Below are 13,252 nucleotides of genomic sequence, written 5' to 3' on the forward strand. Positions count from 1 at the left end.
CTGGGTTATTACATCTATTATCTGGGTTATTCCATCTATTATCTGGGTTATTACATCTATTATCTGGGTTATTACATCTATTATCTGGGTTATTCCATCTATTATCTGGGTTATTCCATCTATTATCTGGGTTATTACATCTATTATCTGGGTTATTACATCTATTATCTGGGTTATTACATCTATCATCTGGGTTATTACATCTATTATCTGGGTTATTACATCTATTATCTGGGTTATTACATCTATCATCTGGGTTATTACATCTATTATCTGGGTTATTACATCTATTATCTGGGTTATTACATCTATTATCTGGGTTATTCCATCTATCATCTGGGTTATTCCATCTATTATCTGGGTTATTACATCTATCATCTGGGTTATTACATCTATCATCTGGGTTATTACGTCTATCATCTGGGTTATTACATCTATCATCTGGGTTATTACATCTATCATCTGGGTTATTACATCTATCATCTGGGTTATTCCATCTATTATCTGGGTTATTACGTCTATCATCTGGGTTATTACGTCTATCATCTGGGTTATTACATCTATTATCTGGGTTATTACATCTATTATCTGGGTTATTACATCTATTATCTGGGTTATTACATCTATTATCTGGGTTATTCCATCTATTATCTGGGTTATTCCATCTATCATCTGGGTTATTACATCTATCATCTGGGTTATTCCATCTATCATCTGGGTTATTACATCTATCATCTGGGTTATTACATCTATTATCTGGGTTATTCCATCTATCATCTGGGTTATTCCATCTATTATCTGGGTTATTACATCTATCATCTGGGTTATTACATCTATCATCTGGGTTATTACGTCTATCATCTGGGTTATTACATCTATCATCTGGGTTATTACATCTATCATCTGGGTTATTACATCTATCATCTGGGTTATTACATCTATCATCTGGGTTATTACATCTATCATCTGGGTTATTACATCTATCATCTGGGTTATTACGTCTATCATCTGGGTTATTACATCTATTATCTGGGTTATTCCATCTATCATCTGGGTTATTACGTCTATCATCTGGGTTATTACATCTATCATCTGAGTTATTACATCTATCATCTGGGTTATTACGTCTATCATCTGGGTTATTACATCTATCATCTGGGTTATTACATCTATTATCTGGGTTATTACATCTATTATCTGGGTTATTACATCTATCATCTGGGTTATTACATCTATCATCTGAGTTATTACATCTATCATCTGGGTTATTACATCTATCATCTGGGTTATTACATCTATCATCTGGGTTATTACATCTATCATCTGAGTTATTACGTCTATCATCTGGGTTATTCCATCTATCATCTGGGTTATTACATCTATCATCTGGGTTATTACATCTATCATCTGGGTTATTACATCTATCATCTGGGTTATTACATCTATCATCTGGGTTATTACATCTATCATCTGGGTTATTACGTCTATCATCTGGGTTATTACATCTATCATCTGGGTTATTACATCTATTATCTGGGTTATTACATCTATTATCTGGGTTATTACATCTATCATCTGGGTTATTACATCTATCATCTGAGTTATTACATCTATCATCTGGGTTATTACATCTATCATCTGGGTTATTACATCTATCATCTGGGTTATTACATCTATCATCTGAGTTATTACGTCTATCATCTGGGTTATTCCATCTATCATCTGGGTTATTACATCTATCATCTGGGTTATTACATCTATTATCTGGGTTATTCCATCTATCATCTGGGTTATTCCATCTATTATCTGGGTTATTACATCTATCATCTGGGTTATTACATCTATCATCTGGGTTATTACGTCTATCATCTGGGTTATTACATCTATCATCTGGGTTATTACATCTATCATCTGGGTTATTACATCTATCATCTGGGTTATTACATCTATCATCTGGGTTATTACATCTATCATCTGGGTTATTACATCTATCATCTGGGTTATTACATCTATCATCTGGGTTATTACATCTATCATCTGGGTTATTACATCTATCATCTGGGTTATTACATCTATCATCTGGGTTATTACATCTATCATCTGGGTTATTACATCTATCATCTGGGTTATTACGTCTATCATCTGGGTTATTACATCTATCATCTGGGTTATTACATCTATCATCTGGGTTATTACATCTATCATCTGGGTTATTACATCTATCATCTGGGTTATTACGTCTATCATCTGGGTTATTACATCTATCATCTGAGTTATTACATCTATCATCTGGGTTATTACATCTATCATCTGAGTTATTACATCTATCATCTGGGTTATTCCATCTATTATCTGGGTTATTACATCTATCATCTGGGTTATTACATCTATCATCTGAGTTATTACATCTATCATCTGGGTTATTACATCTATTATCTGGGTTATTACATCTATCATCTGGGTTATTACATCTATTATCTGGGTTATTACATCTATCATCTGGGTTATTACGTCTATCATCTGGGTTATTACATCTATCATCTGGGTCATTCCATCTATCATCTGGGTTATTACATCTATCATCTGGGTTATTACATCTATCATCTGGGTTATTACATCTACCATCTGGGTTATTACATCTATCATCTGGGTCATTCCATCTATCATCTGGGTTATTACATCTATCATCTGGGTTATTACATCTATCATCTGGGTTATTCCAGTTATCATCCAGAGGCCTACTGGCCTCGTATGGGCCAGTAGGCCTTCTGCAGTGTTCCTACATTCTTATGTTCTTATGTTCTTATTCCAGTTATCATCTGGGTTATTCCAGTTATCATCTGGATTATTCCAGTTATCATCTGGATTATTCCAGTTATCATCTGGGTTATTCCAGTTATCATCTGGGTCATTCCAGTTATCATCTGGATTATTCCAGTTATCATCTGGGTTATTCCAGTTATCATCTGGATTATTCCAGTTATCATCTGGGTTATTCCAGTTATCATCTGGATTATTCCAGTTATCATCTGGATTATTCCAGTTATCATCTGGGTTATTCCAGTTATCATCTGGGTTATTCCAGTTATCATCTGGGTTATTCCAGTTATCATCTGGATTATTCCAGTTATCATCTGGATTATTCCAGTTATCATCTGGGTTATTCCAGTTATCATCTGGGTTATTCCAGTTATCATCTGGATTATTCCAGTTATCATCTGGGTTATTCCAGTTATCATCTGGATTATTCCAGTTATCATCTGGATTATTCCAGTTATCATCTGGGTTATTCCAGTTATCATCTGGATTATTCCAGTTATCATCTGGGTTATTCCAGTTATCATCTGGGTTATTCCAGTTATCATCTGGATTATTCCAGTTATCATCTGGGTTATTCCAGTTATCATCTGGGTTATTCCAGTTATCATCTGGATTATTCCAGTTATCATCTGGGTTATTCCAGTTATCATCTGGGTTATTCCAGTTATCATCTGGATTATTCCAGTTATCATCTGGGTTATTCCAGTTATCATCTGGATTATTCCAGTTATCATCTGGATTATTCCAGTTATCATCTGGGTTATTCCAGTTATCATCTGGATTATTCCAGTTATCATCTGGATTATTCCTGTTATCATATGGATTATTCCAGTTATCATCTGGGTCATTCCAGTTATCATCTGGGTCATTCCAGTTATCATCTGGATTATTCCAGTTATCATCTGGATTATTCCAGTTATCATCTGGATTATTCCAGTTATCATCTGGGTCATTCCAGTTATCATCTGGATTATTCCAGTTATCATCTGGATTATTCCAGTTATCATCTGGATTATTCCAGTTATCATCTGGGTCATTCCAGTTATCATCTGGATTATTCCAGTTATCATCTGGATTATTCCAGTTATCATCTGGATTATTCCAGTTATCATCTGGATTATTCCAGTTATCATCTTGGTCATTCCAGTTATCATCTGGGTCATTCCAGTTATCATCTGGATTATTCCAGTTATCATCTGGGTCATTCCAGTTATCATCTGGATTATTCCAGTTATCATCTGGGTCATTCCAGTTATCATCTGGGTCATTCCAGTTATCATCTGGATTATTCCAGTTATCATCTGGATTATTCCAGTTATCATCTGGATTATTCCAGTTATCATCTGGGTCATTCCAGTTATCATCTGGGTCATTCCAGTTATCATCTGGATTATTCCAGTTATCATCTGGATTATTCCAGTTATCATCTGGATTATTCCAGTTATCATCTGGATTATTCCAGTTATCATCTGGATTATTCCAGTTATCATCTGGATTATTCCAGTTATCATCTGGGTCATTCCAGTTATCATCTGGGTCATTCCAGTTATCATCTGGATTATTCCAGTTATCATCTGGATTATTCCAGTTATCATCTGGATTATTCCAGTTATCATCTGGATTATTCCAGTTATCATCTGGGTTATTCCAGTTATCATCTGGATTATTCCAGTTATCATCTGGATTATTCCAGTTATCATCTGGGTTATTCCAGTTATCATCTGGATTATTCCAGTTATCATCTGGATTATTCCAGTTATCATCTGGATTATTCTAGTTATCATCTGGGTCATTCCAGTTATCATCTGGGTTATTCCAGTTATCATCTGGGTCATTCCAGTTATCATCTGGATTATTCCAGTTATCATCTGGATTATTCCAGTTATCGTCTGGGTTATTCCAGTTATCATCTGGATTATTCCAGTTATCATCTGGATTATTCCAGTTATCATCTGGGTTATTCCAGTTATCATCTGGGTTATTCCAGTTATCATCTGGGTCATTCCAGTTATCATCTGGGTTATTCCAGTTATCATCTGGGTTATTCCAGTTATCTGGGTTGTGAATAAATGGCATAAAAAAACGTCAAGTTGACAAATAAGACAATTGTAGATCACTTAGGAATTTTAATTCTGCACAAGTTTGGCCAACTAGTGTCTTCAACAGTCCATACAGAGATAACTTGAAGATGTAACCGAGTCTGAGATAATTAGTCCCTCACGAATACCCTCCGGATTATGTATACATATATATATATATATATATATATATATATATATATATATATATATATATATATATATATATATATATATATATATATATATATACACTATCCTCTTCCATTAATACACATACAAACGCACACATGTGCACGGATCTGTAATAATTCTCTTAAGTATTCTGACCTTGTACTCATACAATATAATTAAGTACGGCTGTAAAGTCTGCAATTGGTTATTCTGTATTTAAGGCCATTTTTCTTCGTAAAGCATTACTTGATGGCCTTATAAATGTCTTGTTGTTGCTGTCAAGTCGTGAATATTAATTTTGTCTCTGACGCTATTACAAGCGATGGTTTATGAGGAAAAGATTGTTTGGGTCGTAAATTTGATTGTGTGGCGAGACGTGGCAATGAATGGAGCATATATAAGGGCCTACTGGAATGATTGTGGTCCACTTCTTTTGCGGTCAACAGCGGTAGAAGAGCAAACATGAATACCTTCGTGCCCCTCGCTCTTACACTCCTGGCTGTAGCAGCCAACGCTGCCCCAGGTAAGTGGCTACTTAATTTAATATCTTCATTATATACCCCATACCCATCCTGGGGGCGGTAGTTAGAAGATTACAGAGGTATATGGTGGGTCAGTGGCTGACGTACTCTTCACTACCAACACACACAGATTTGGTGTATGCTAAGGGAGTATCTTGTAGGAACTAGGTATGGTCTCACGAGTAGGTAGTAACCGGAGTTCCAGTTGTATTTAGGTGCTGGAAAATGTTAAGTCCAGCACTTGAAAGATTCCAGTCTCACCCTTAGAACCGATGTTAGTATCGACATTAACAGAGTACTTAAGTTGACGAGCCCAGTGCAAATTACTCACTTTGACTTATTTTGGGTTATCTTGGATAATTTACACATATGTTATTGTGTAATATGGTCACAGTAAACAGGTGGTTTCACAATATACAGACCAAGCACTGTGAAAAAAATAGTGAAATTCCAGGCTCTTTTGTGATTTCACAGTTCCTTGATAATGTGAGAAATCAGGAAAGCTCTTGAAAGTTCACTATTCTCTTCACAGTAGTTGTTCTGCATATGTTACCATGTATGATAATTTGTGTAACAGTATTTATGTGCACCTGTACCTAAATATACTTACCAAGCAACCCATACCACGGGCGGGGTTAGAACCCGCGATCAGTCTCAAAACTCCAGACCGTCGCAAGGTTGTCAGGATACATTAGGCCACATCCATCTACCTACGACTGAAGTATTCCCTCGTGAAATAACTGGTCCCTTAATTACCTCTGACAGATCTACGACCTGTCAGTTTCTCCTAAAGGAACCAAAACCATCTTAGACCCTCTGTCAGACCTGGGACCCTTTTTTAGGCTATTTCTGAGAAGACTGAAGATATCGTGAGTCTTGCAGAGAAAGTTCTTCTGATTTTTAACTCGCAGAAGCGATGTCTGCTGAGAAGAAGGAATGTAAGGTACTCCTGACAATTCCTGACCAGTCGTAAAGCTGCTGCTGCTAGCACCATCAGTCTGATTGATCAAGTCAGCAGTCTGGAGAACTGGTCAGGTAGGTATAATGCTTGTCAGGAAACGGGACAAGTGTTTCCTGACGCTGGTCTTAGTTATATGATGACCCACAGCTGGAGCTTTTGGTCATCTGACCGAGGCCTTCCGCTGGCTTACCGTTCCACCTCTTCAAAAATCATGGTTATGGCGTGGTAGACAACTCTCTCGCCTCACACACTGAGTGTCCGTGGTTCAATCACCGGTCGGGTGGGGACATTGGGCGTGCTTCCTTACACCTGCTGTCACTGTTCACCTATCAGTAAGTAAGTACCTGGGTGTTAGTCACTTTACACCTGCTATCCCTGTTCACCTATCAGTAAGTAGGTACCTGGGTGTTAGTCACTTTACACCTGCTGTCCCTGTTCACCTATCAGTAAGTAGGTACCTAGGTGTTAGTCACTTTACACCTGCTGTCACTATTCACCTATCAGTAAGTAGGTACCTAGGTGTTAGTCACTTTACACCTGCTGTCCCTGTTCACCTATCAGTAAGTAGGTACCTGGGTGTTAGTGGACTGGTGTGGGTGGCATCCTGGGGGACAAGACTGAGGACCACAATGGAAATAAGACAGAGTCCTAGATGACCCACTGACTTTCTAGGATTATCCTGGGTTGGCTAACCCACCCGGGTTAAAAATCCCAACAAAATCTTACCTTACACCTGGAGTTGGTCCTTCGGGTGTATGGTCACGTATATCCATACAACTGTATATATAATACAGACTTGTATGTATAATATGTAAGATAATTTAAGTATATTTCTAAATTTTGATATAATCCACTGGAGAATATGTATTATTCACGAGGAAGTGTTAAAACCGTAGGGGGAGGGGTCAGTCAGAACCCGGGGGAATGGGAGGCAATAAGGTTTGACCCGAGGAAGGGAAGGGAAACTCCAAATCCCTGGATCACGAGCTCTTCAGCAGCATCAGGGTGACTTTCCGCCCCTGGAGGAGATATCACGCTGAGTAGAACTGAAAAAATTATATAAATTAAGATGCAAATAATTTCGGAAGCGTCTTTAGGACCCTCCACAAATGATAACCATAAACTCCAGTGTTTTTCTTAGTGTTTTTTCAATGTTTTTGTAATGTTTTCGAAGTGTTTTTATATTTTTTTTTGTAGCGTGTTGTAGTATTTTTGTAGATTTTTAAAGTTTTTGTGATTTTTTTTAATTTTTGAAGTGTTTTTAGCGTATTTGTAAGTGTTTTTGCAGTGTTTTTGTAGTGTTACACGCGTTTATTATTCACTAACTCGCCCGTGTGGGTAAAATTGATCTAGTGGAATTTACAACTCGGCTTTGGAAATTGTGTACCTCTGTAATCTGTAAATACCTTTGTAACTTGTCATGATTGTGACTAGACCTACCTGGAGTTCATTACCTTTGTAAATTGTGAGTTCATTACCTTTATAAATTGTGAATTCATTACCTCTGTAACTTGCTCAGCTATCAAAACTTTGAGACCCAGTCCCTGGACCCATTATGTACCTCTGTAATCTTTTGACTACCGCCCACAGGATGGGTATGGGGTGCATAATAAACATATTAAACTAACTAAAACTTTGGAAATGCATTTCTCGACGGATCTCGATGCGTCTTGTTTAACTCTCATCTTCTGTCCACACAGCTGCGCAGATTGGTCCACTCTTCGGCGGCACCACCACCACCACCACTGAAAGTCCTGTTACCACTAGCGAACGTACACTGAGTGTGGGCAGTCACCCAGTGCCACTAAATCATGGCATTAAGGCTCGCAGTGCCCAGAGTCCTTTAGTAAGTAGCGTTGTGTGTGTGTGTGTGTGTGTGTATGTGTGTGTACTCAATTAGTCACCTAATTGTGGTTGCAGGGGTCGATTCATAGCTCCTGGCCCCACCTCTTCACTGATCACTACCAGGTCCACTTTCTCCCCCTGCTCAGTCAGCTTTGTCATACATCTTCTTAAAGCTATGCATGGATCCTGCCTCCACTACATCACTCTAGAGTGTTCTACTTCCTGACAACTCTGTGACTGAAGAAATACTTCCTAACATCCCTGTGACTCGTCCGAGTCTTCAACTTCCAATTGTGATTCCTTGTTGTTGTGTCCCATCTCTGGAACATCCTGTCCCTATCCACCTTGTCAATTCCTCTCAATATTTTATACATCGTTATCATGTCCCTCTCCCCTGTCTCTCCTGTCCTCCAGTGCCGTAAGGTCGATATCCCTTAACCTCTCTTCGTAAGATATACGTATGAGAGAGAGAGAGAGAGAGAGAGAGAGAGAGAGAGAGAGAGAGAGAGAGAGAGAGAGAGAGAGAGAGAGAGAGAGAGAGAGAGAGAGAGAGAGAGAGAGAGAGCGAAATAACCAATACAAAGACTTTCTCTAAACAGGAAGATAAAAACTATTACCACACGTTAATTACCTGTACTATATAAGCAGCGACTTTATCATGCACCCCGTGCTTAAGAGGGCCACACTGCATCATTAACAGACCCCCACTAATCTACACAACACAATAAGGAGGTACAATCTCAATAAATGGTAAATTATCTTGTTACCACTCACAAAGAAAACTGGTCATTATTGAGATTCATTAACTCTCAAGTGTTGAAACATGAAGCCAGTATCGAGATTCTAGATATGTCATCACTAAGATATGTCATCACTAAGATATGTCATCGCTAAGATATGTCATCGCTAAGATATGTCATCGCTAAGATATGTCATCGCTAAGATATGTCATCGCTAAGATATGTCATCGCTAAGATATGTCATCGCTGAGAATGGTAAGTGTTGTCATGTTCTGTACTCTAAGTATGGTGTGGAAGTGTCTTTGATATGTTGGGTGTTCCAGTGTATGATCCTGTCACTGTCCACACACTGGTGTATGATCCTCTCACTGTCCATACACTGGTGTATGATCCTCTCACTGTCCACACACTGGTGTATGATCCTCTCACTGTCCATACACTGGTGTATGATCCTCTCACTGTCCACACACTGGTGTATGATCCCGTCACTGTCCACACACTGTGTATGGTTATCAGTGTTCTTGTAATCTTTGCAGGATGACGATAACTCATCAACTGAAAAAGATGACAAGACAGAGCCTCCAGTCACCATCCCAGCCTTCCGTGCCAACAGGCCATTTGCACCCCACAGCCTCACTAACGTAAGTACTGTAGTTGTAGCAACTTTCACAGAGCCTCAGTAACGTAAGTACTGTAGTTGTAGCAACTTTCACAGAGCCTCGGTAACGAGAGAACTGTAGCTGTAAAAATAAAACCTCCAACACCGGAGGTGCGGCTCCAGATGTTCTCTCTCCTCAGCTTACACTAAGATGTTTTCCAACATATCACCAAGTTTAGACGTTGTTTGTTTATATCAGTATTACCCATCGTGGGCTGTGTTTATACCAATATTACCCATCATGGGCTGTGTTTATACCAATATTACCCATCATGGGCTGTGTTTATACCAATATTACCCATCACGGGCTGTGTTTATACCAATATTACCCATCATGGGCTGTGTTTATACCAATATTACCCATCATGGGCTGTGTTTATACCAATATTACCCATCATGGGCTGTGTTTATACCAATATTACCCATCATGGGCTGTGTTTATACCAATATTACCCATCATGGGCTGTGTTTATACCAATATTACCCATCATGGGCTGTGTTTATACCAATATTACCAATGGTGGGCTGTGTTTATATCAGTATTACCACCTGTGGTATGTGATGGCTGATGATATAATTTGCTTCAGGATGCCCCCAACTCACGACCAGTGAGGGAGACAGACGACACCACCACGACCACCACCACGACCTTCCCCACCACCAGTGACAGCACCTTCTCTGCTCACCTCTCACCTGTCGGTCTTTCTAACGTAAGTCCCTCATCTTGTAGACGCTTTCCTCTTTGGATCCTTCAAGAGGAATGCCTCTTGATCCTCTTAAAAGGCCTCTTAATCCAAAGTAATTATAGCTACCCTCTCTTTCAAAAATGTTTCGTAATTATTCCCAGATATTTCAAAATTGTGCAGTCTTATTACCTGGAGTTTACCTGGAGAGAGTTCCGGGGGTCAACGCCCCCGCGGCCCGGTCTGAGACCAGGCCTCCTGGTGGATCAGAGCCTGATCAACCAGGCTGTTGCTGCTGGCTGCACGCAAACCAACATACGAGCCACAGCCCGGCTGATCCGGAACTGACTTTAGGTGCTTGTCCAGTGCCAGCTTGAAGACTGCCAGGGGTCTGTTGGTAATCCCCCTTATGTGTGCTGGGAGGCAGTTGAACAGTCTCGGGCCCCTGACACTTATTGTATGGTCTCTTAACGTGCTAGTGACACCCCTGCTTTTCATTGGGGGGATGGTGCATCGTCTGCCAAGTCTTTTGCTTTCGTAGTGACTGATTTTCGTGTGCAGGTTCGGTACTAGTCCCTCTAGGATTTTCCAGGTGTATATAATCATGTATCTCTCCCTCCTGCGTTCCAGGGAATACAGGTTTAGGAACCTCAAGCGCTCCCAATAATTGAGGTGTTTTATCTCCGTTATGCGCGCCGTGAAAGTTCTCTGTACATTTTCTAGGTCGGCAATTTCACCTGCCTTGAAAGGTGCTGTTAGTGTGCAGCAATATTCCAGCCTAGATAGAACAAGTGACCTGAAGAGTGTCATCATGGGCTTGGCCTCCCTAGTTTTGAAGGTTCTCATTATCCATCCTGTCATTTTTCTAGCAGATGCGATTGATACAATGTTATGGTCCTTGAAGGTGAGATCCTCCGACATGATCACTCCCAGGTCTTTGACGTTGGTGTTTCGCTCTATTTTGTGGCCAGAATTTGTTTTGTACTCTGATGAAGATTTAATTTCCTCATGTTTACCATATCTGAGTAATTGAAATTTCTCATCGTTGAACTTCATATTGTTTTCTGCAGCCCACTGAAAGATTTGGTTGATGTCTGCCTGGAGCTTTGCAGTGTCTGCAATGGAAGACACTGTCATGCAGATTCGGGTGTCATCTGCAAAGGAAGACACGGTGCTGTGGCTGACATCCTTGTCTATGTCGGATATAAGGATGAGGAACAAGATGGGAGCGAGTACTGTGCCTTGTGGAACAGAGCTTTTCACCGTAGCTGCCTCGGACTTTACTCTGTTGACGACTACTCTCTGTGTTCTGTTAGTGAGGAAATTATAGATCCATCGACCGACTTTTCCTGTTATTCCTTTAGCACGCATTTTGTGCGCTATTACGCCATGGTCACACTTGTCGAAGGCTTTTGCAAAGTCTGTATATATTACATCTGCATTCTTTTTGTCTTTAGTGCATTTAGGACCTTGTCGTAGTGGTCCAATAATTGAGACAGACAGGAGCGACCTGTTCTAAACCCATGTTGCCCTGGGTTGTGTAACTGATGGGTTTCTAGATGTGTGGTGATCTTGCTTCTTAGGACCCTTTCAAAGATTTTTATGATATGGGATGTTAGTGCTATTGGTCTGTAGTTCTTTGCTGTTGCTTTACTGCCCCCTTTGTGGAGTGGGGCTATGTCTGTTGTTTTTAGTAACTGTGGGACGACCCCCGTGTCCATGCTCCCTCTCCATAGGATGGAAAAGGCTCGTGATAGGGGCTTCTTGCAGTTCTTGATGAACACAGAGCTCCATGAGTCTGGCCCTGGGGCAGAGTGCATGGGCATGTCATATATCGCCTGTTCGAAGTCATTTGGCGTCAGGATAACATCGGATAGGCTTGTGTTAATCAAATTTTGTGGCTCTCTCATAAAAAATTCATTTTGATCTTCGAAAAGTGAATTTAATTCCTAAATTGAAATTTATATTCAAATATAGTTATTATTTTAGTATATTCCTTTGTGCTTAGATAAAGAAAACATTAATTATAAATTCTAGGTTATATATAATTCCCAGGAATTTATTAATAATGTAGCAAAAATGTGAATGGAATATCTGATTTTTTTGCGTTATCCTGGAGGGTGATTAAATATGTATGAATATTGTACTTACATGTACCTGTGTCTATATGAACTTACTAATGATGATGAATCAAGAGAGGCTACAAGGGTTGTATTTCCCCCTTTTATTTTTCAGTCTGGGTCACGACCTGTGAGGCAGCTCACCAGTTCCACCACTGAGATTAACACCACCACTGAGGTACGACCTTCCTGCCTTTGAATTATAATTCTGGTGATCCTAGGATACTATGGCAGGATTGAAACCTATGTTGAGACGATGCTTTCCTGTTTTCCTTGGAGACCAAGTGATCATTTTCCTTCTTACTGCTGCCCAAAGAACATTTATTCCTTTTGGGGAAACGAGATCGAATAGAAATGATCCGAAATTACCTGGAGTTTACCTGGAGAGAGTTCCGGGGGTCAACGCCCCCGCGGCCCGGTCTGTGACCAGGCCTCATGGATGAACAATAGGCCAAACTTCTTTTAAGACAGAAGAAAGGAACTGATAGAAGCATCAAAATAGCAGGATTGAAACCTATACTGAGACGATACTTTTCTGTTTTCCTTGAAGACCAGTGTTTTTCTTCAGCCTACGGATCTTTCTCAAAGTTTTTATAACAAATTTCATTACCTTAAGCAGAGTAAATGGTTGATATTTTGACTAGAAAGTCAT

At 39.6% G+C, this 13,252-nt stretch overlaps 2 protein-coding genes across 2 annotated transcripts in view; one reads left to right on the top strand and one right to left on the bottom strand.

Moving 5' to 3' along the window:
* The first annotated feature begins 5,438 nt into the window (after window positions 1–5,438).
* The window catches only part of LOC128699809 (uncharacterized), a 9,325-nt gene continuing 1,511 nt past the window's right edge, over window positions 5,439–13,252 (top strand). Inside the window, exons 1-5 of the mRNA XM_053792559.2 lie at window positions 5,439–5,595; window positions 8,255–8,400; window positions 9,676–9,780; window positions 10,385–10,507; window positions 12,716–12,778. Of these exons, the coding sequence (XP_053648534.2) occupies window positions 5,535–5,595; window positions 8,255–8,400; window positions 9,676–9,780; window positions 10,385–10,507; window positions 12,716–12,778 (498 nt within the window). The 5' untranslated portion in view covers window positions 5,439–5,534. The remainder of the gene's footprint in view (window positions 5,596–8,254; window positions 8,401–9,675; window positions 9,781–10,384; window positions 10,508–12,715; window positions 12,779–13,252) is intronic.
* Window positions 7,404–13,252, bottom strand: part of LOC128699810 (uncharacterized) — a 51,618-nt gene continuing 45,769 nt past the window's right edge. Inside the window, exon 4 of the mRNA XM_070102404.1 lies at window positions 7,404–7,600. Coding sequence (XP_069958505.1) covers window positions 7,586–7,600 — 15 coding nt within the window. The 3' untranslated portion in view covers window positions 7,404–7,585. The remainder of the gene's footprint in view (window positions 7,601–13,252) is intronic.

This window comes from Cherax quadricarinatus, chromosome 81 (genome assembly GCF_038502225.1).
Source record: "Cherax quadricarinatus isolate ZL_2023a chromosome 81, ASM3850222v1, whole genome shotgun sequence".
Taxonomy (NCBI): Eukaryota; Metazoa; Arthropoda; class Malacostraca; order Decapoda; family Parastacidae; genus Cherax; species Cherax quadricarinatus.